The sequence below is a fragment of the Aplysia californica genome, unplaced genomic scaffold, assembly GCF_000002075.1.
Source record: "Aplysia californica isolate F4 #8 unplaced genomic scaffold, AplCal3.0 scaffold00454, whole genome shotgun sequence".
NCBI classification, from domain to species: Eukaryota; Metazoa; Mollusca; class Gastropoda; order Aplysiida; family Aplysiidae; genus Aplysia; species Aplysia californica.
Window position 1 is genome coordinate 378,742 of NW_004797724.1, and position 23,506 is coordinate 402,247.

The 23,506-nt window shown below is 38.5% G+C and overlaps 1 protein-coding gene across 4 annotated transcripts in view; it reads left to right on the forward strand.

Annotated features, from left to right (window-relative positions):
• Positions 1 to 169: 169 nt before the first annotated feature.
• Positions 170 to 23,506, forward strand: part of LOC101847132 (amidophosphoribosyltransferase) — a 28,781-nt gene continuing 5,444 nt past the window's right edge. The window contains exons 1-11 of one of the 4 annotated variants that reach the window (XM_005105140.3): positions 171 to 347; positions 6,152 to 6,345; positions 7,418 to 7,554; positions 9,931 to 10,064; positions 10,616 to 10,728; positions 11,162 to 11,301; positions 12,992 to 13,009; positions 20,734 to 20,838; positions 21,270 to 21,398; positions 22,496 to 22,623; positions 23,106 to 23,327. In XM_005105140.3, coding sequence (XP_005105197.1) covers positions 6,200 to 6,345; positions 7,418 to 7,554; positions 9,931 to 10,064; positions 10,616 to 10,728; positions 11,162 to 11,301; positions 12,992 to 13,009; positions 20,734 to 20,838; positions 21,270 to 21,398; positions 22,496 to 22,623; positions 23,106 to 23,327 — 1,272 coding nt within the window. In that variant the 5' untranslated portion in view covers positions 171 to 347; positions 6,152 to 6,199. Of the gene's footprint in view, positions 348 to 451; positions 495 to 552; positions 819 to 6,151; positions 6,346 to 7,417; positions 7,555 to 9,930; positions 10,065 to 10,615; positions 10,729 to 11,161; positions 11,302 to 12,991; positions 13,010 to 20,733; positions 20,839 to 21,269; positions 21,399 to 22,495; positions 22,624 to 23,105; positions 23,328 to 23,506 lie in introns of those variants that run through there. The other 3 variants (XM_005105142.3, XM_005105141.3, XM_005105143.3) reach the window with 3 other exon arrangements.

Here is a 23,506-nt window from a genome sequence, read left to right on the forward strand (position 1 = left end):
TCCCCCCCTCAACCTCTTAAAAAAACTCCCCGCAATTTACTAAAGGGGGAAAAAACTCAACCCAAAACCGAACAACCAAAATTATTGACCATTGAATTCGCGTTGTTGTACTCGAGTACACAGGTAATTGAAACGGACAAGTATTCGCACGACCCGCGAAATTGTACAATAACAAAGAACAATAGTTGTATTCCAGTTTCAACAGTCATAAACTAATTGTTAAATCCCCCCTTGCTCGACAGCTCGATTCATCAGTGGAGTGTGAGAAAAGGTATTCTTGAAAGAGCAGCCCGAAAGAAAAGTCTCAAGCAACGAGGTGGCTGTTTAAAAATAATAAAGTTGTCAAGGTGAGTTGCTTCTTCTGCTCTTTTTGGGTATTATTATACTATGCAATCCATGTTCTGACTGGTTTCAAATAGAGCTCTTCAATTTAGATTTCTCTATTGATATTGTTCTGATCATATGATGGTCACCCTGAGTCAAAGTCAAGGCAGGTGGGACTTCTTCATTTTAGAGTTTAGAATTTCTCAGTCACTCAGTGTTTTCTCACTCTCCCTTAAAATCCTTTATTTGTGTCGTCGGGAGAGACTGACTGAGGGAATAAGATGTTGATATTTTTTTTCATGCTTGTCCCTCTCTTTATTGTCCAGTCAAGAAGCAGTTCTCTTGAATCTTGTGTCTGATGAGTTCTCTGAGCCAAGTGGTAGATCTAACTGGTCAATTTATTTCTCTACCTCTGTAAACTGAGATTCATTGTGGGAAATTGAACTGTTACTGTTGTCCACAAGTGTGAACTGTACTTCAAGGGTGGTATTAAGGTAACTCCAACAGTACCAATAAAAGATGTATATATAGAGTAATCGTACCGGGTCGGGCAGCACGTTTTTTTAGCTGTCGGGCACTGGAATACAAAAAGATCGTTTAAAACTTTGTTTTTAAATCTAGATCTAGCCCCAAAAGAGTGGCACACAAACCTAAAGCAACCTCCCTTACTTTCGTTGAAACAACAGTTACGGCGATATTTTGCTAAAAATAGTCCTTAAAGACAGCTTTTTCTTCATCAACTGAGCAAAACAGCGTGAAGCTGTTTCCCCGGAAGAGTTAACATTGGTTGTGGATGAAGGAGCCTGTGGCCTAGATTCTACGTTTTGGTAAACTCTGAAAGCTGGAGAGTTATTTGCATATGAGGCCCCCATCAAGGATGAAAGAGAATATATTGCAGTTCAGCCTCGCCGTTTTTGCCCAAAGGGGGGGTGCCCGGATTGTAACATAAAATGCGTAGTTTCTCATCCTTCGCGCACATAAGATAATATAATGCCAATGATTATATAATAAGGAATCAAGAATTTGTGCATAATTTAAATAATAGTAGAGTCTAGTAGAGTCAGATACCAGTGTGTAATACAGTCGGATATCAGTGTAGCAGAGTCAGATACCAGTGTAATTGAGTGAATGCCAGGCCAGATGCCAGTGTGGTAGAGTCAGATACCATGTAGTAGAGTGGGTCAGATACATACTCATTAAAATAGCTCTATAAATGGAGAAAACCACTTTAGACAAACTATCATTATTAATCATTGTGTCCAAGTGTTGATAACAAGCATTAAAAATCATGTTATTTAGCTTGCAAAGAAACAAATGTGATAATAATTGAAAATGACCGAATGTCAAAATACTGCCCGAATCCATGAGAAAACAAAAAAAATGTGAGGGAACACGTAAATAAATCGGGCGTCACTTTTGCACCCAGTAAGGGCCTCAAATATGAGAACAAGCTGAAACAGGTCATTCCTGGGGTCATCTAATCACAGGGCTTCCTGTAGCTGGTTTCGGTTTGTCTCTAGGGCAAGGCAGATAGGAGATATGAAAAGCTTTAAAGTCGACGTGCCTGTTTTCGTCCTTATTTTGACCGAACCGGTAATTTTACTCTACATGTTCCATTGTACTTGGGAAGCTTTTGATAAAAATTTACTTTTGGATCTTTACACATGATGTAAAGTAAATAGTGTAGTTATTCTCACCCTGGGTGAGAACCCGTCTTGCTATTCTCACCCCCTCGTTATACCGGAAATAACCCTAGAGGGATCAGGGCTGAGGTTAGCGAACATGACCCTAGGGGCTGGGGGGTCAGGGCTGATGCTCCACACTGCATCATGTAATCATCACTGTTCTTGTCCGAATAGTCACAGTCATAGTTCTCAGTTTGGAGCCAAATCCCAGATATTTGGCTCTGTTGGATCGTGTCTGGCCCGGAGCATTTCATTTGGCTCTCTGGCTCTTTTTTTGGCTACAAACTCCTAATGTTTAAGAAGAAGGGGAAAGAAGAAAAGAAAAAGAAAGAATATTTTTAAAAAATGAAAGTTATTTATTGTTTAGTTATTAAACTAGTTAACACGATTTAGCGCCCTCGCCCGTCGCCCATTTAGTAACAAAATGTTTGCACACGCTCTCTGATCCTTGAACCATAATTTATTATGTGCAGGCAGAGAGTTAGAGTGGGTGGTTGGCGGGTGCTCTGGTGTGGCTTGATTCTTCTTTCCTATCAAACATCTCTATCATCTTTCGCTCACTTCCTTCTTTTTTGTGTTTGTTAACTCTCTTGTAACACCTGAAATCTTCGGCACTTATATGACCTTATTTATTGTGTTGCAAATGCTGCAAAACTCTTCTAAAACTAAAAGAGAGTGAGAGGCCTGTCATCGTTTAGTGGCCAGTCCCACATCCCGCTCAGTAGCGTTGGTAGTGAGCCTTTTTTTTTACTAGATAGGCGAAAAATGTTTTTACAGTATTATTATTCGTTCCCAAACACATGCGGTAAGCCACCAAGGGCCTAGATGATTTTATCGGCCTGCGAGAGGTCAGGGGGAGTCCTCGCCTCATGCCCACACCGCACGGCTGTTCAGTTTCACTCTCCGAGAGGCGCACTTAGTTGTAGCCCGTCTGACCCCTCGGACCTCTGTGACCACTCGCGGAAGGTAATAAATCTCGACGCGTTACGCCACTTCCACGGGCCGATCTCTAGATCTGAAAGCTCCGTACGGAAAGGGTACAATTTCAAGAAATTAACTGGAATTTACAGTATAGTACTCCCTTAATCCATCCCGTAAACCTAGGAGTGTACCAAATAAAAGCTCAGCATCTCCTCTGTAACCCGCAGTTTGAAACCAGCTTCTATCTTGTTTTATGCTCCCTTGGGATACCTATACTGCCACTGTTGTACACCTGTGTGTTACTGAAGAATTTTTTGGATTTAAAAGCGGATTTTTATAATTTGAACCGATAATTTTTTGTCTTAACCTTCATATTTCTGTTTATAAATCTATTCTCTCCATTGTGGTGAAAAATCTTTGGTCCGGCCTAAGTTTACATGAACTAGCGCACTTTATGTGACTCTAGTGCAACGCTCGGTGCAAAGAAAAACTCTGTGAAGCAGAAACTTGCTGTCTGACTTTTTTGTGTGTTTACAATTATAGAGCCTTTTAAAGTCAAAGATGGAACATTCTCATAACATTCACTTTGAGAATTTAAACTAGTTGTGTCGTACTTGTGGTGGAAGAAGCTTACAATTTCTGTGCAAAAATTTTAAGTCTGACGTATTGCTATATTATAGAATAAACATCGACAACGACACAGCCGACAAGCAATCCAACACTCTGTGCAGGAAATGTGGCTCGTGAATATACTAAGGAAGCAAATTACAGATGCAACTTTGCAGGCCGTACAGAAATGTGTTGAAAACAGTGCCTGCTTTGGTCTGCTTACGACGCAAGCACTAGTATTAACGAGTGCTCTGTCTGTGCTCGCTGTGTTAAACTTAGCAAAGGGTGCTTTAAAGAGCGCATTCCTTTGCTTACGGAAGGACACGAGTTGCCTTCATTCATATATGTAAAACTATTCCGTACGTTATTTCCTCACACAGTGACACAAAAAAACATGTTAGTTTGTGATAACCGATCAATGATGGAAGCCGCGTTCCCCCTCTCTTAAACTACACTTTCTTTTACTTCTCCGTGATAAAAATTATTCTGTCATAAACTGCACCTTCGTCTTCATGTGATCATTTGGTTGTTGTTTCATTGACTTTCCCAGCTGCAATAAGAACTGGTGTTGCTTTATATGTACAAAACAGAACATCGCAGGGGAGCCGCTGACCGCGAGGCCGAGCCACTGCAGGTAGCGTAGTCGGGGCCTGACCTCATCTCGGAAGTCAGGTCGGCCGGTAACTAAGTGATCCTGAGTGGAACAGCCGTGACCGGGGTGGGAGCTATTCTCACCCAGGTGAAGGGGGGTGAAAATAGCGAGACATGGGTTATAATTCTCACTCGGGGTGAAAATAGCGAGACATGGGTTATAAAGTGTTAAAAATGTAGTTTTGGGGTTGCTTCGCCCTTGTTGAAGCAAAACCGTCTTTCTTGACTAAATAGTGTAAAATGAAGCCTGCATTCAACATGGGAGGAAATGGTTGTCTTTGTCAAACGAGTGACCTGTTGTTATTGAAAAACTTGACTGATTCTGAAGGTGAATTAATTATGTAGAGATCTAACAGTTGAAAGGAATTTTTTTTTTTTTGCAACTCCACTGACTCTCTACTACTTCCACAACATAGGCTATGCTTGGACTCAAGACAAAGAGCAGACATAAACACAAGTGCAAAGCAGTGAAGCTTCCCTTAGAAAAGTTTTGTGTGCGATAATTCGTAATCATTCTTTTTTCATGATGGCTGTAGTTTAAAAGATGAAAGTTGTGTGCACGGGTGGTGCTAGGTGAGACCCAAAGGTGCCATGGTGCCCTTCCGTCTGTCCTCAATAACTACGTTGTTTATAGTTGTACCTTTTCCAGTTTTATGAAAACCATGAAAGTACGCGCCCAATACGCCTCACAATGCTGTCAAGAGAGTACCTATCCCGCGCTGGTCCACTGACGTAGCAATGACAAATCTAGGTAGGTCGAGCACCAGGCAGATATCCTGGCTCTCGTTTGGGGTACGCTAGCTTACTGGAGATAGCTACATTGAACACCAACAACTAACATTAAACCCAAAGCAATCCCAGGTTTTCTATTTTTAGATGGCGTCCACGAATAGTTAGCTCCTCGCACGTTCACTGATGTTTCTCTTGCATCACTTTTATGCCCAGCCATTGGGCAGCCAACGTGATCTCAGCGACGAGGTTACGCTGACGGAGGGTGCTTGCCAGCAGACAGACCTGTGTAAATGTTTTATGTATAAAATAGCATCTGTTCCTATTGCAAGGGAGAAATTCAGTGAAACAAATTGAAATGATCACACAGAGAGGAAGACACATTTTATGATAGTATGATTTTTTATCTTGGAGAGGAAAAGGGTAGCCTTGTGAGCATTGTTTGGTTATTACATTCTCACAGTTCTCAGACAGCCAAGACTGGCTAAATGCCCTCTATGTTGTCAGTTCACGAAAAAGGCAGTGAGCAACACGTCTGCCTTTATTAAACTGGTTCTTCATAGGTTTTGAACAAAGAAAAACATACAAATATTCTATACAAATAGATAAGGAGAAGCATTACTTAGCCTAACATACTAAAAATTAAATTCTGTCTTTCTTTTCACTTCTAATTGAAAAGTACATGAATGATCTTTTTTACACTGTGCTCTTACAGTTACAAGGCATCACACTTGCACTTCCACTGTGCACTTCTTCACCTATCTCGGCATTTGCCCAACTAACTTAAAGATATACATTGTGCGAATGTTTTTGTTCTGCTATTATATTAGCCTACGCATGTACAAACGCAAAAGGAAATAAAAAATCAAAACTCATTTAATGGTACCTTGATTGTACTTGTCCCTTGCTGATGCCACTGCTTTTCTTTTGTGCATCATATCACCCTGGCCACTGGGAAAAGCCGATCGTCCTCTTGGGTTTTGGGAAGAAGCTTCGGTGGCTGAGCATGGCCACTTACGTTTGCTGAAAGGAAGGTGGTTATTGAAAATAGAATCTGATTTTAATATCTCTGTTATTTTAGATTTAACCCAAATTTATTTTGGATGAATTTCTTTCTTAAATATTTTATAACAAACGATATAACTTTGCAATACCAACTTTTGTAAATTCGATGGCTGTTCATAGTTTTCTGTAAAACTTCTCATGCATGTTGTTGTCTTTGCTGTTTTCAGGTTGAAAATTCTGAGACAGCAGTGAGGATTTCAGACAACCAGACGGTCATGGCAGACTCACAGTTAACATTTGGTGGAGAATCTGGCATGAGAGAGGAATGTGGTCTTTTTGGTATTGTTGCAACAGGCACATGGCCATCAGATATCAATTTGTCTCATCTGATTCATCTTGGCTTGGTTGGTTTACAACATAGGTGGGTACAGGTATATGTTTAGTGTCCAAATGGTGTGTATGCCTGTCAGGGGCAGTTCGTGGGTCTAAAAAGTGGGGAGGACAATTAAGCTATTTGGCTGAAAATAGTCAAGGACATAGTAAATGAAATGGTGTATAATTTTAGGATCTTTGGGTTGGTAAGGGAGGATGTCATGCTTTTATTTTCATGTGATTTCTAGAACTAAATTTGTTTGTTAGCTAAACATCAATTTCGTTCATCCTGCATTAGAACTGAACACTCAAGTAATAACTTTCACCACTCCATTACAACACCATTCAAAGGCACGACTCATAGGATGGTCATGTTCACCTCCCTCATGGTCACAGAGTCACTTAAAATAATAGCAAGACAGACAATGAACCAATCACAATTCACTTGAGCACTTTGCTGGATTGGTCTGGGGCTCACATAATTTTGGCATAGAATAGTGTACAGTCTTTCCCATTTATTTTTAGACTGCCTACTGTGGGCTGTGTTTCGGCACTATTCAACAGGAGCACAATTGAGATGTGCCGTCCTATAAATGATAATGTACAGCCAAACTCGCTACGAGTGTCGGCATCGCTTGGGTTATCCCAAAGAACGATTTATAGGTCAGGTTACCATTGTTAAATGTCCTATTATGTTTAGATAAAATGCGTGGACTTACGCATGGCATAGCAGATGTTTTACGGTGCTATAGACACAGAAATGACAGTTATGAAGCCAGCAAGGACCTTGTTTTGATATAATATTTAGTTAGTTTTTGCTTCTGGCTTCTTTTATTTTATTATTGTGAGTGCTTTAAGTAATAGAACATTAAGAAATTTTGGGCAGCACTGCACGACTGCTCTATGGACGAACCACACCTGATGCCTGTGTCTTCATTCTAGATATATTCCCCTCTGCTTTTGCATTGTAATTGATATGTGCATGGTGACACGTATCTTGCGTTAGCTTTTTTATTCGAGGTGAGGACTGTCACAGTTCGGAGGTTTTTTGTTTTTTTTTACCTCAGATTGAAAATTTGAACTCACTGTGTAATAAAAATTGTATTTCTTCTCGGTTTCAGAGGGCAAGAGAGTGCTGGCATAGTCACAACATCAGGTGACGCAGGGGACAAGTTTATTACAAAGAAAGCTATGGGTCTTGTAAACTCGTCATTTACTGAAGATGATATTAGGCAACTGAAAGGCAACCTTGGTATAGGTATGACATTTTACGATCATATTGTTAAATAGTTGTGCCTTGAACTGATATGAAGAATTGCCTGTTTTTTTTCATGAGTCTTCTTTGTTTGGAAATGTGGAATTTTTTTGACTTTCAGTTGCTTGTTTGACTGCATGTTCATCATCTTGAGCCTCTTATCACATGTGGACAGTGTAACACTTTGTTTTTCAAATTAACCCTTTGTACCTGGACCTCCTGAGGCTTCTGTGCCTGAGCTCCTCTGAGCGATTCACACGTTCATTCATATCATTGTCAAAATCACATTGTAGGTGGTTGGCGGGTGCTCTGGTGTGGTTTGCTTGTTCTTTCCTATCAAACATCTATCGTCCTGATCTCCCCTTCTTCTTTTTTATGTTTGTTGTAACACCTCTTGTAACAACTCCTAATCTTCTCGGGCTCATATGACCTTATGTAGTTGTGAGCGCCGTAAAACCTCTACTAGCACAAAACAAGAATCACATTTCATACCCCCACCCTGGGTTGTTCTTGTCATTTCCCGCTTCTACTTCAGAAAGATCTTCAAAATAATCGATATTGCTTGTGCAGTAAACATTGTTTCTGTGCGTGTTTTGTCCCAGGCGGTGGCTAGGAATACGAGCAGTTTTTCGCGCCAACGATATACCGGTTGCAAGGGCTCAAAAGGTTTAAGATTAATTCAAGCTTTACGAGTGGGTGAAAACAGTATCTGTCTGGCTATTTTGGTTCGAAAGTAATGGTCCTGTGAAGTTGGGGAGTGAGAAAAAGTTTTTAGAAAATCATTGGTTTTGCCTGTTGGCAAGTTTGTTTGTTTGTTTGTTTTTTTCCATTCCATTAAGTTTTGAATGTTTTACTCCTATCTTGATGGTTGATAGGTGCTATGTAGTGCTGTGCGGTTTTGAATAAACAAAAAATCATCGAAGCTTCGAAGCGTGAGCTCACTATTCATGACCTTCGAATACCTCCGTCGAATGTTTTTTTCTTATATAATATGATAAGCATAAACCCAGACCTAAGTGCGCTGTTTAATGCCAGTCTCTGAGCGCACGTGTGTTGTTATCACTGACAATGCAATGTAATGACATCATGTCACCGTTCATAGCGCTTCGAATTTCAAGTAGGGTTAGGGGAGCTCATTGCGACAGCTACCTTCATGAAAAAAACAAACGCTTAAAGAGTCAAGTGCCCTTGCTTGAGCTGTCCATAGAGTGACGAGTGAATATTGAATAGTAAGAGATATTCTGTAAAGGATTGTTTTATAACTCTTGTAGGATCCTCTTATCACTCTGTCCCGTAACCATCAAATAAAGGGTATTTCTGTATATTTATCTTAATTTTTTAAAAGATATAATGTGCTCCGATTTTTCTACGTTTGAGTTTGAGAAAAATGAGACGAAAAACTATTATCAGTTTTGAAAAAAATCACACGGCACTCGAATGGCTCTGCCACGTTGCGAATAGCTGTGAATAGTGCAAAAATCATGAATGTCGAATAGTAAAGTCGAATGGGCACAGCTCTAGTGCTATGTGGTAGTTTATCTGATTTACTATGGTCTTACTCTGTTCCTGCTGAAATGTACCTATAGTTGTCAGTCTCACTTTACTGTTTACAACTCACATATGTTTCATTTGACATAGTCAGGGGAAAATACAGAATAAGATTTCACCAAATTATGTTGGACAATGCTTGGGAACAGCTAAACCAATCGAATAAAGGCCATACCTATTCATTTTCAGAGAGTAGATTGTGAATGGGAAGTAGAGCTCATTTGTGAAGAAGTTTAAATGTTTGGTGGCGTAAAAAATAGGATAAGTGAACTGAAATAGCTACTCAAATTATGGCTGGTTAATTTGTCTTAGAAACCACAGAACAAAACTTATCTTATTAGGGGTGTTAACTCTTTCCGGACATGTTTTTTGGGGGGTACTAGACGTAACTAATTTGTTACTTGATTTGGCAATACAGGTGATGTACAAAATAACTTCATGTCATATAAATATGGCCATCATTCAAAAGGTAACATGTGATATATCAAATTGAAGGAAATTAAATGAGGAATACATTCAGACATAAATCAAGGATTAATTTTGAACATGCATAACAAGGGTTAGAATGGGTGATGGTGATGAGAAAATTAAATTTTGATGGAACACACTCACCAAACATATGAAAGTCAACGTTTTGCCTGATATCCTGAAACAGCTGAGTGACTCATTTTATTGCATTGCCTTACAAATGCGCCACAAAAAACCTCCCATTACAATGTTTCTGATTTAAAAAAAAACAAAAAAATGTTAATGCTTTTTCAAAAGGTTGTGAAACCTCTATTTAAGTTGTTTAAATTAGCTCTTTATTCTCTGATTTATTTTGTGCTCTAGGTCATGTGAGGTACTCCACACAAGGTCTGTCAGAAGCAGCAAACATACAGCCATTTGTGGTTGAGAGTCTCCATGGTCTAATTGCTGTAGCTCATAATGGTGAGCTTGTTAATGCACAGCAGCTGAGACAGAAGGTAAGATCTCTGAACTTGTTAGTATAGATGGTATTAGCTCAGTCGGTTGATATGTTTTGTGTTCATTTTATGCACGTTTTTTTGTTTGTTTTATTTTATTTACAATTTACCTTTCTGCAAGTCATAGTTATTTAATTGATGTTAAAGGTTTTCTATTTTTGTCCATTGTCATGCTTTTGTCTATTGAGGAGATAGAAAGCTTCAAAAATTTTTGTCAGGGCTGACATGAGGCATGCTGGATACTTCATCCAGGTAGAAAGAGAGAGGTGCTAAATGAAATGTCTTCCTCACATTGAAATCATTGCAAGGTCTGTTGCTTTCAAAGGTATAGACAGTAGCCATTACTTTTTAGATATCCTTAAGTCATAATCATTATAGATTGTAATACGCATATGTTTTGTTTTCAGTTGTGATGGATGCTTCACTCCATGTTTTTTGGGTAGGAGAGGACTAAAGAAAGGAAAAAGAACCGTGTACTTGTTTAAGTTCTTTTGGGTCCCTTGAGTCCTGAAAAAGTTTGTGTACTCTGACTGTTGCATCTCATTTCTCAGCTTCTGAGGCATGGTGTTGGTTTATCCAGTGGCTCGGACAGTGAGCTCATCACACAGCTGCTCACTCACACTCCTGACTGTGGGGAGCCCAACGGGGCCAACTGGGTGGGCAGGTAAATAATTGTTCATGTGAAAATAATTTGTTGTGCTTCTACTATAGAAGGCTCACAGGACTTCACAGTTGTTCCTTGTTCATTATAATTTGGTTGTTTCGGTCAATCTTGAAACATTGTTGCCTTCTCAACACGCCCTTCACATATTCTGTCTCTATTCGATACTTTGTACGAATTCGTAGTTTGGTTTAACTTTGAGAATGTGATTTCTTTCTTTTTGGAATAGTGCATATGGAGTTTTAGAAAAATTTGATCAGCATTTTGAATTTGAGAGCACTTTTAGTGAACATAGTTCTTGAATACCAAAAGATAACTCTGTTATCAGTAGAAATCAATATCCGTTGTGGAAACAGTTCTCTCTGAGGTCCCAAGTCTACGATTTTGTTTCGTTGATCGTTAAAAAAATGTTTTAAAATATGGTCATCTGTTGCAGGATAAAGAAGATGATGGAGCACACAGTGGCGTCATATTCTGTGGTCATCATGCACAAAGATCACATCTGGGCCGTCAGAGATCCATTTGGTAACAGACCGTTGTGCATTGGAAAACTTCTCCCAGCTGATGCTTTTACAGGTAAATGTGCAGGTTTTGATGCAGGTGTTTAGCATGTGTCATAGATGGATGGCTGCAATCAAGTATCTGCTTTTATTACCTTGAAACAGCATTAAAACTTCAGGGTGTGGACTTCAGACACTGCTCATACTTTGATAAAAAGTACAATTTTTAAAGTTTCGAGTCCCAGGGTAACTTCTCTGATAAACTTCTGCTGACTAAGCGTTTTATTTTCTGAAAGAAAAGATGTGTGCCGCGACGCAGTGGAATCTGGCGCTTGTCAATTTTTGGGCATGTGTAGTTATTGATATAATCTTAAAAGTTATTCATTTTCCTTGCTTTTGAGGGGAAAAATATCCATTTATCTTGAATAGAAGTCGAGATATTTGCGATTGAAAAAGGTGGGGTCACCTGGTTTCAGAGGTAAAATTAACAAGAAATTGGCCGCCAAAGCTTGGTGACTTCCATAGTTTAAGAGTCTTTTGAAACTGCAAATTAACATGTTTTGTGACTTTAATCAACGTTTTCTTTAAAAAAATCCACACTTAAGAATGTTTTTGAATTGACATGCAAGGTGTTGAGCCAAAATACAAATCGAAAAAAATTTCCAAACTTGCTGAAAAATTCCAATTTCTCGGATTTCATTCTTTTGACAAGCGCCTGATTTCACCACGATGCCTCACATATTTTAAATATGTTTTGCTTGACGTGGTCACTGACTTACTTTGACAATATTTCCCTCCATCTTGCCCGGAAACCTATAAACCTGGATGGTGAGCAGATAGAATGTTGACCATTTTAAATGTCTGGGATTCTGCACATTATCAGACACTCAGAGCAAGAAAAGCCATTGCAAGACAAAGAATGGTCCAACTTATAAAGTATACCATATGGAAAAACAGATCAGTATCAAATCACCAAATATTAAAAATGTTGGGAGCACTATGGCCTGTCTTGCTGTTTGAGAGGGAAGGACCCTCTGCAAAACACGGAAGAAAGAGCAACAGAATTTTAGTGTTTCCTAAGGCTTGTGAGAACCAGATGGGCAGAAAAAAGTATAAATAAATGCCAGCATATTCATGAGATTTCAGAAAGACGGAGAGCTCTTGGGTCAAGTGAAATAAAGGAAAATGAGCTATTTTGAACATGCCATTAGACACCCCAGTTGTAAGGTCTGGAAGATCATAACACTTGTCAAAATACTGAAGAGAAGCAGAGGCAGAAGGCAAAGTATTTTGACATCACCAACTTAAACGAAAATAGTAGTTGGTACCACCTCTTTTGTAGGACAGGGAGGACTGGAGACTGTTGACCTGGCATGCATCCGTGACAACCTTGAACGTGGATGATGTGGGCAGGTAACGGGTTCAAATTCAATTTCAAAATGTTGATAGATTTTGTAAATGAATTCAAAGGGATGAAAAGAATTAACCTAACACTTGCAGTAGTGATTTTCCCTAGACAGAAACTTCCTTTGGTGTTGAGGCCATGGTTTCAAATGGGCAAATTGCTGAAAGGGGCAAGTGTTGCTTTACTCCCATCCCTTAGCTACTTGAATGAGGGGAGGTAATGTTGTCTTGTAATGATACAAGGTCAGTCTCAGGGTACAGCTCAATCTCCTCTTGGTGTATTACGTGGCACATTAGGGAAAGAAGAAAGAATGATGTAACGTATGTGCTCAAGGAAAATGTGCTTACTGCTTTATTCTCAGTTTTTGCTAAAGGATCAGGTAGGTTCACATGTGTGGTATTGTTGTGATTATTTATGCCGTAGCCCACCAGCATGGCTTCACTATACTGTATTTTGTATTATAATAGTGTCACATTTGAGGTAAGCTTTTTATTTTGTTGTGTCGGAGGTTTTGCTAATTTTGTTTTTGAAGTGAGAATGAATGTTAAGTTGTCTTTCTCTATCCGACATAGACACCCATTTTCTGTACTCGACTAACCATAAGTGCAGTATTTCATGTTGTCTTGAGAGTGTGGGCACTAATGAACTATACGTCTGTGTCTAATTCATTTAAAAATGCAAGTTCATGAGGATATCTTGACATCGTTGACCCCACGAACTAAGGTTGATTTGAGTGTCATGCTAATTGCTTGATGAAAGACACTTTTGCAGTTATGTTATCTTAGAAGCTGCCCACGTGCCTTTAGCAGGGTAACCTAAAGCTTAAGGCTTAGATCATCACAATAATTTTGCTTTCGACTGCCACTACAGTTGCGACTCATTGATGACGGTCTTGCTGTGGCTTCTTTGGAATCTACCAACTGAGATTAAAAAAACAACAAGTGCTTGTTAAGTGATCCCCTGAGAAATTTATATTACAATGGGTACATGAATACACAAATACTTTTGTACCTAAATACACAAATAATCCACAATACCACGAAACATAGACAAATCACACATCATTGCTGGTGGCTACTGTGCAGTGCCCTGTTTTTGAGCTAGGGTTATCCTGTTTTGCCCAGGGACCAGTGACCACCCCCCAACCCCCCCCCCCCCCAAAAAAAAAACAAAACAACAACAACCCCAAAACCAAACTAAAAAACCCGCAGTGTCATCAACATACACTTGGCATGCTTTCATCAATGCAGTTTTGAACCAAAACGGAAGAGCAGAGGTTCAATTTTTTAAAAAAGTGGAATTGAAAAGCAGTGGCTCAATTCTGCCTCATATCAACACTACACCCCCTCCCATCCCACCCCACCCACCACAGACACACACACGCACACACACAGTCATCACAGCCCTGCTCACTTATCATTCCTCTTAAAAGTGTCCTGTCTATACAATCAGCGTTGAAAATGCAAGAAGCTTGGTCCCTTGAGAATACACCAAATCGTTTTATATAAAGTCTCGACACCCATACATTCGACTTAAAATTCCTTGAAAAAAAAACGTTTCTCGTATTTTAAAAAGATACAAAGTCTCAGCAATAAGTCAGGTAGGCTTTGGGGGTTCCTGTTTGCTTTTACCCGTGCTGCTGTGAACCAAGATTGAATTTTTTAAAGTAGAAGAGGAAAGCAATGGCTCAATTTCGGAGTGTTTTATTGTGATAAATAGCTAACGAAACCTTCAATTTGATTTTATTCTTAAGTTTCAACATCATGAAAATCGGGCTCCGTTTGTTCTTAGGAATGCTAATTGTTAACTTTGTTTGAATTTTGAGGTCTGAAGAGCGTGTGGTTTCTACTAAAAAGTGACAGAAAGATCGAGGGCACAAGGGTTATGTAATATATAGATGAAGGCATTAAACATTCTCACTTTTGCATAATTAGTAAAAGTGCATACCGCATGTCTTCGCGGAATCAACTCCTTGAGAAATATTAGTTATTCAGTGAAGGCTTGTGGTGTATTTGTCCTGAGCCATATGTGTTTATTTGTTCTGTCTGTCTGTCTGTCTGTCCTCCTCTTTTTTCCCTCTCCTCCCCCCTCTCTGTCTCTCTCCCTCTCCCTCATCTGCTCCCTCCTCTCCTTCTCTCTGTCTCTCTCTGTCTCTCTCTGTCTCTCTCTCTGTCTCTCTCTCTGTCTCTCTCTCTCTCTCTCTCTCTCTCTCTCTCTCTCTCTATCTCTCTGTCTGTCTGTCTGTCTCTCTCTTTGTCTTTTTCTTTTTCTCTCGCTCTCTCTCCGTAAGAAAATTAGGGTGTATGATTTTTCAATATTTGGAATACACAATAGTGTACATAAATACAGTATAACTTGCTTAGCTGGTGGTGAGAGGGCACTACTGTAGTTCCTGTTTCTTTATCTGTGGTAGGTCCTTCTTAATTTTCTTTCCCCTGTCTGTTTAACTCTTTCCCAGCACTAAATGACCATTGTTGTGTCCATTTGCTTCCCTCTACTGAAACCAGATTGGGAACAGTGTTTGTCAGTATTTTATTTGACCTTTGACACATTACACATTCAGTGTGTTACAACTAATGCTGGCTTTTCTACTATGGTTCCTCTTCACACCAGCAAAATCCACCCATCCGTTGAGTTTATTTTGGTGATCACTTCACCATGCCATTTGAATCCAAAGTTTCATCTCTCTAGTTTATATTTTAGTCTACAAATCGTGCTGGCTTTTCTACTGTAGCTCCTCTGCAGGCCATCAAAATCCTCCAATTCAGTGAGCTTATTTTTATGATTGTAAATCATGCCACTTGAATGAGATTCATCCCACTAGTTTTAATCTCATCCATCTCTTTTTCTCCAATTATTGGTGAAAAACTGTTAAAAACTTAATTTGCAAAAGCCAGTTTCATCACTTTCTAAATTTTGATGCTTGCTAATGAAACCGAGGCTTTCAATGCATTAATTCAGAGCAGAATGTCTTAAAATTTAAGTGTCCAGGAAGGAGTTCTTTTTGCCTTGCCCATTCAAAAAACATTTTCAGTGTCAGAAGAAATTAAATGGAAAAAAAATGATTAAGTTTTCTTTCTTCTTTGTGTTCCCCTGCTAGATCTTGAGTGTAGGTTCTTTATCACTTTCTACCCACCCAGTGCACAGAGCTTGGTCCTCATGCACCAGGATGCAGATAATATGATACATCGGTACTATACCTGTATATCAGCAAAAATACCCCTGTCATCATGAAATTTTCAGTACATTGAGAAAAGTGAACCTGATGATCGCAAGTTCACCAAAAAAGGAATTAGAATCGCAACTGAAAACATTAGATCTAGGACATTCATCACCCGAATTCTCATCATGGAGTCAAGTGTAAAGCAGCTCTCATGCCAGGCCTACTCGTCATTAAAAAAACCTTTTACTCCCAATTGTTGTAAACAAACTAATATTGGCCCTCAAAGCCACACAAACCATTCTGAAAGGAAATTATAAATATAACTATAACAAGTGCGCATGTCTAAAATGAGGACATTCCGACAACATTTTTGTTGTTATATCAGACTGTTGCTGATCAGTGTCATGTGGGGTAAAGAGACGGTTTCCTGTGGGGGCAAAGTGTTTACCTCTAGTGCAACTAATGTTTTTGAAAATGACAGTTTTCCCTACTTGATAGGACTCCTTGCCTTTCAAGCAGCTACATTCTGATTTTGAAGGTACTCTATGTTCTTTATACTGACTATAGCTCGTCCACTTTCGCCTGACTGCGGTTAAAACGGGATAAAAACAAATCGCTCTGTTTAATCTTTCTGGGCCTTTGCATGCAGGTCTAAAAGTTTAGCGACCGACAGAATCTAAAAGTCCTTTCGTAAAAGTCACTGCAAACTAAGGTTCCGACACGTTTTCTTTGATGTAAGCCTAAAGCGGGTCCAAAAAATATTACGGGATTTACAGTGCAGCTTACACCTAAAATATTTAAAAGTTGACATATTTTTCTCAACACCACACTCTAAGAAACACGATTCGAGAGATGGGGTGTGTATTTTTTTAGGGGCACGTGGAGACATCTAGACAGCCGTGGGATGAAATCGTCAAACTTACCCTGAAATATGGGGGCAAGGTGGTGTCGTTTACCTTCCCCAAAGTCAGATGTGTTACTGAAAGTGAAAGACAGCAGTAAGAAGGAGCCAGGAGTAGCAGTAGAAAGTGTCAGGAGTAAAGGAGAGAGGAGCCCATGGGGGGGTGGGGTGGAGATGAAAGCAGATGATACTTCGCTACTAGAGGTGAAAGGAGAATATTTTAGCTTAGAGAATTTTATTTTAGTTATCAAGTTTCGATCCTGGGACCTATTGAATGAGAGGCAAACACCATTCCTCCAAACGATGAGAGCCCTCTTTGTTTCTTTGAAATGAAATATTTTTAAAATTAGTACCTTGTACTTTCTGTTCCAGTTTTTTATGAAGCACAATAGGAAAAGTCTAAATGTTTACTAAAATACACCGCTACTATTTCAGAATAACCTTTTTTTATGTTGTACCAACATGTCTTTGAAAACAATATTTATCTGAATATCAACTTTTATTTTGATTTGTGTTCAAGAAAAAAACCCCCCAAAAACATATATGCCTTATTCTTAGATTATTGTTAATTATACAAATTGTCTGTGTGTATACTTCTTATTTGTATCATGCACCATCTTTTTTGTTCAGCCTAGCCCCATAGACTGTCACTGCAAAGATGACTTCTTGCGCTGTTATTGCTGAGACCGCAATCAGTAATAGAGAGTAGATATACTTTGTTGCTTATTCACTGGATTACTCACTGTGTGGCTCTCTTGCAATTGGGTTTTCCCAATTTCAAATTTTAACAATTTTTTTGTTTTGTTTTTTGTTCTGTTGCCTTGTGATACCTGTTGAAATATAAAAAAAGAAATCAAACAATTTAGAGGGAAAGTATGAAGCAAAGAAAGTCTGAATTGTAGAAAAGTGTGTATTTTGATGAGTAGATCATCTCGCAGAGGTTCTGTTGGATGACATTTTTAAAAAGAAAAATAAACAGCTGAAGTGTGAGTTCTATCCTCTCAAATGAATTTTCTTTTTGCGTCCAAGGCACTTTATCTACATTAGATCATGTATGCAGAACAATAGTGAACTCCTCATCTCTTAATCCTGTTTCGAACCCAAAATTAGTGTTTTTAACTTGGGCTGATTTTTGTTTTTTAATTGTCTTTGGTGCAATGGTCTTTCGAATATACGTCTCTGTCTAACAAATGTACTGAATGGTTTTTAGATATTGTACATATTTCACTTGTTGCTGTATAAGACCGGCAAAAATCTCTCACATGACTTATTCTGAGGAGAAAGAGTTTTAAGTACGTCTTTGAGAAATTTTTTTGGCTGAAATGTGCACATGATTTCTTTATCACACAAAGTCAAAAGTGTAATGTTTCTAGCTTTAAACACTGCCAAATTAAATCATATTTATACTCACAATAGATTTCTTTACACTAATCAATATATTTATAAAACGGCAAATTTGGGATTTTATATTTTGTGGTATGCAGGTTTTCTATCGTTTCACTGTAAGTCATGTATTTATTTTTAATCGTGTGAGTATATGGGCTACAGGTCTTAAAATGAGTACAAATCGTGGACAAAATGCAGAGAAGTCTTATGAACTGAATAAGTTGCTAACACCTTCAATCTGACTTTGTGGGCATTTTTTTTTCGTTGCACGAATGAGGGTCCTGAAAAATCTTTACATCTTGATATCATTTTCGATTTTAGGTTGTGTGCTTTTTTCATTGCACTGGTTTAAGTGGAGATGAGGCAAAGGTGTCATGTCATGAAGACGATTAACCCAAGTTCGTAAGTGCTCTTTCGAAGCTAGGTTGAGAAAGTACTAAAGTAAAGCCAAATTTTTAAAAAGAATTTCCATTTCTACAATGAGAAAGTTTTGAAAAATAAATAAAAAACCAATTTAAAAAAGCTATTGCAAGTCGTAAGTGTAACCAAATGTATTTTCAGAAGTTGGGAGCAGGTTTTTCTTTATAAAAACTGAAAAAAGAAATGTTCCTGTCAAAATCAAGTGAAGTGGGTTTTTTTCTGAAAGTATGTCTGTGTGGTTTCTTTTTAGATGTGTTTTTTTTGTTTTGTTTGTTATTGTAACCTACTGCTCCGTTTAGTGTCATGACCTTTTAAAATATTGATGTCTTTGAGACAGAGTAGTGTGCTATGAAACTTGTTATGTAGTCCAGTACTCATCTCTTTTTTATGTTGCTATTTTAGGAGCTTCAGTGTGCTCTGAAGGCTTGGTATTTGTTGTAAATAATTGTTTTGAAACACGGAAATACCTATTATATATATTGAGGTGAAATCATTTCTTAAAAATTTTTATGAAGCATTTTGCTTTGGTTTGACACATTTGGACGGCTGAGGGTTGTTCCAAGTGGGTTGACTGGCAGCTGGAGAATGCTACTTGTTTTTCTTCCATTTTCCCATCTTTCTGTTACTCTTTCTGTCATTCATGGTCCTTTCTCTCATGAATTCTATCACAACCTTCATTTTGTTGATGTGATTTAAAGCTGTCAGCTGGTCCGTCACACTATTATTTTTTAGTTTTTTGTCAGAGATACAATTTTTACCATTGCCCGTCTCCCTTTTTCGTATCTTGCTGGATGGAGTTAAGAAGAAGTAGCCTCACTAGGTTTGTTGAGGAATCCATATTATATCCATACCCTGTTGTGGATTGTGAATTGTGTTCAGGATAAGCAAGTGGATGCTGTGGTATAGTCTGCTTCCTCTTTTACTTTTCAGCAGTACAATTGCCCTGATGTGATTCTGGTGAATTGTCTGGAACGATGTGTATGTGTACTTAGCATTGAAAAGATATTGTTTATTACAATCGTTTGAAAATTTGTAACTCAACAGAGTTTGCGTGTGGTTGGCGGGTGCTGTGGTGTTGTTTGCTCCTTCTTTCCAAACATCTATCATCCTTATCTCCCCTCCTTTTTTGTGTTTGTTACTCTCTTGTAACGCCTCTAACCTCCAGCACTTGTATGACCTTATTGTGTTGAAAGAGCTGTAAAACGGTTACTAAAAGAATGATTAAAAAGTCAGTTTCACTTGGCCATTGTCTGTGGCTGCGTTTCAGGGGAAATGTCTGTCAGGCATTTTGGAACAAACATGGCCCATTGCTGCAAGCAAGACAAAAAGTAACCTGGGGGTTTCTTGCTAGACTTGATAAGGCTGCTGGGAATCAGCGGGTAGTTGTCTACCTTTCTTGACCATTTCTTAAAACTAAATGACAGTTGGTCGCTTTTAAGCACGAGGGGGCTATCCCGAAAAATGCTGTTTTGAGAAAGTCGAAGGTTAAGTTTTTGCCCCTTATCAGTTTCTTTAAAAAACAAGGAGAGTTTTCTCTATAACCTAACATATATACACACCAATGAAACCAAACTTCTCCTATAGGAAGGGCAATGCCCACTTTTGGTGTAGGTCAAGATTTCTAGAAACCCCTGAAATCTGGGTTAGCCTGCTGGTCCTTAAAAACGACCAGTTATTATGTCGATGTGCTTCTCTTTATTTACAAATGACATATACGTCCCAAATTTTACGAAACAGTCCCTCATATTGAAAACCCATGTACCTCTAGTTTTTTAGTTGTTTTTTTTTTCAAAAAAATGTTTTTGCTGTCCATCAAGATTATATTTTCTATGCTTTTGTTTGCTAAAAAAAAATTTGGGACATTTTTATGAGAAAAATGAACTTATAGTTTTTCTTTGTGGATTTGATTTGTGGGTGGTTGGCGGGTGCTCTGGTGTGGTCTGCTCCTTCTTTCTTATCAAATGACCAAAATTGAGTCGATAGTGCCGTAAAACACCTACGCAATCGATCAATCAATCAATTTCTTATCAAACATCTATCGTTCTTATCTCTCCTCCTTCTTTTTTGAGTTTGTTACTCTCTGTTGTAACACCTCTTATCTTCGGCACTTATCTGTCCATATTGTGTTGCAAGCGCCGTAAAACACTTAAACAATTCAGTTTGCAGGGGATACTGAGGCAGTTTAATGTGCATCTCTTTATCCTAGTATTTTCACTATTGTTGTTTATTCCAGGAAAGAGAGAAACCGACCCCAATGAGTGTGATGCCTGGGTGGTCGCATCAGAATCCTGCACGTTTCATCCCATGGGCGCCAGATATGTCCGTGATATCTTACCAGGTATTATTAGCTAAAAAGTTGCTTTATATTAGTAGAGACATTTTATCTTCAACCCTGTGTGAACGAATAGTCGTGAAAAGTCTGACAATGTTTCATTTTCTTACTTTTTCTGTAGTTATTGTTAGTTTTACCTGGTTTGACTTTTGAGTGTTTATTCTTTGGAATCATTTTGCCAACATATACATTTTATGTAAAATAGGCATATCTTTACTGTATGGGGACAATTTATATCTTCATCAACAAAGATAACACATCTTTCATTATTTTCCGCTGTAGTTTTTGCTGTTTTTTATGATGTGTAAAATAGATTATATTCTCTTTTTATTGTAGAAGTGTAATCTTTTCGGACTATTCCTTTTCAATATTTTAGAAATGTACCATAATCTGGGCAGATAATTGTTGGAAATAATTTTATTTCTTTCCTTCCCTAGGTGAAATTGTTGAAGTGAATAAAAACGGCATTTTCTCCCGATGCATAGTTCCCAGACCTGAGGCAAAGCTGCCAGCGTTTTGTATATTTGAATATGTCTACTTTGCTCGTCCAGACACTGTGTTTGAAGGTGAGGAGGTTGTTAGAACATTCAAAATTTTTTCTTTTTTCTTTGTATGATGTCTTATTTAGGTTAGATGCATAACAAATTCACAAAGTTCCAATCTGACCAGTTGTTTGTAATATAGGAATTTATTGGGAAGAAGCAAAAAAAATTCAGAAAAGAAAAACTGTTGGGACTGATTTGTCTAGGGCAGGGTTCCCATACAAGTCAGTGGGAAAACTGGAAACAGCTAGGAATTTCATTTTCAGATTTTCCGGTCGGGACAAGACCATGAATGAAAACGAAGAAAATGGTGTTTACTTGTTGAGAGAAATTGTTATAAAGCAGACATCAATAGGATATAGATCCTAATTGTGCTGTTTGGAAGGCTTTTAAAATAAAGATCAAAATGTACTCAAGTAAAGTCCCATTCGGAAGTTTTGTCTTTCAGAGAGTGGAATCTTTTGAGTGAAACTTCAAGACAAGTGGGCTTTTCCTTTAATATACAATGTACAAGCAACTGCAGATTTTGAACTCTTTTAGTGGAGAAGCGTAAGCTGTCTTTAAGCATCGCTCAAAAACCACTTTGCCTCTGTTGTGCTGTGTTCTGTAAGATACTGAGAATTGACAACTTTTGAGAATACCAAGATAAGATACTGGAGGAAATGTCTGATCTCAGTGAGTCTTTGGTGCTTTATGGGGGGTTGATATTATAACTGTATCTCTACTCTTTCTTTTATACTTTTACTTTCCATAGAATAGTTCATGATTTTGTCAAGCTACTTTCGTTTTTGTGTAAAAACTGCTCATATATAAGAAAACTGCGGAGCCTCATATTGTTGGGACTCACTTGTCGAGCTGTATAAATGTTGACAGCAATGTTGCTCTCAATGTGAATTCTTTTACCTTTCATCCGTCTTGTATGTTCTTTGATAATGACCTTGGTTAGCTCTCTGGAGAGATCTCGTTCTCTGGTATTCCTTCTGGCATCTCTGGTATTCCTTCTGGCATCTCTGGTATTCCTTCTGGCATTATTGATTATATGATGGGTTCCTCATGAACCGTCAGTTTTTGTACTCTAGGGCTGTAAATGTTACTTACAACATACTTGTTGTCCTGTGTAGGGCAAATGGTGGCTGCTGTGAGACGTCGATGTGGCCGAGAGCTGGCCAAGGAGTGGCCCATTTCGGTGGATCTGGTCAGCACTGTGCCCGAGTCAGCAACCCCAGCAGCAATGGAGTATGCCAATACTGTAAGGGCCTCTGTGCTGTTTTCATTATAAGTACATGTGTTATTTAGTCGTTGTTTTCTTTGCTCAAATTTGTGTCCGTCCCTTTGCTTATATTGTTCTTGCTGTTAATTTTTTTTATCAAGTTCTATAATGCTTCATACTTTTATCTTTTTTCATTGGGCTGTTTTATTTATCCCTTTACTGATTGTTTAGATACTTTACAAGTCTTAAAATCATGAACTAAAATACTCTTTTTGTTGACATTTTTCTGCACATGCTCTGCCAGCTCATAGATTTTGACAAACATTGCAATTAATACTATCAATTCCATTGCACTAGCTGCGCAAGACGGTGCTGTACTTATTAGCGTAAAGATTTTATGTCATGAGATGGACAACATTATAATAATCTCATGTGATAATGTTAGGGACCTCTGTGAGTTCAGTGTGAACTATTAGCATGTGTTCTTTCAAGTTTTCAAAGTTGTTCCATTTATTTTCCAGTTGGGTATTCCTTACATGGAAGTCTTGTGCAAGAACAGATATGTTGGAAGAACATTCATTCAACCTTGCTCCAGACTCCGTAAGCTTGGGGTTGTGAAGAAATTTGGACCTTTGGTAGATAATTTCAATGGGAAACGCATCGTTCTCATAGATGACTCCATTGTTCGAGGAAACACCATGGCTGCCATTGTGGGTCTGCTCAAGCGTTGTGGAGCCAAAGAGGTACTTGATCATCCATTTTTCACACTCTCCGTGTAACCATGATATTTTTAGTTTCCTGTTTCACGAAAACATTTTAGCATGCACATGTTTCTGTGCTAAGTCTAGTTTTTGACAGCCGCTCAGAGGGGAGTCAGCATAAAGAATAGCTAGACACATTTCAGAGGTTTGTCTTCTAACAT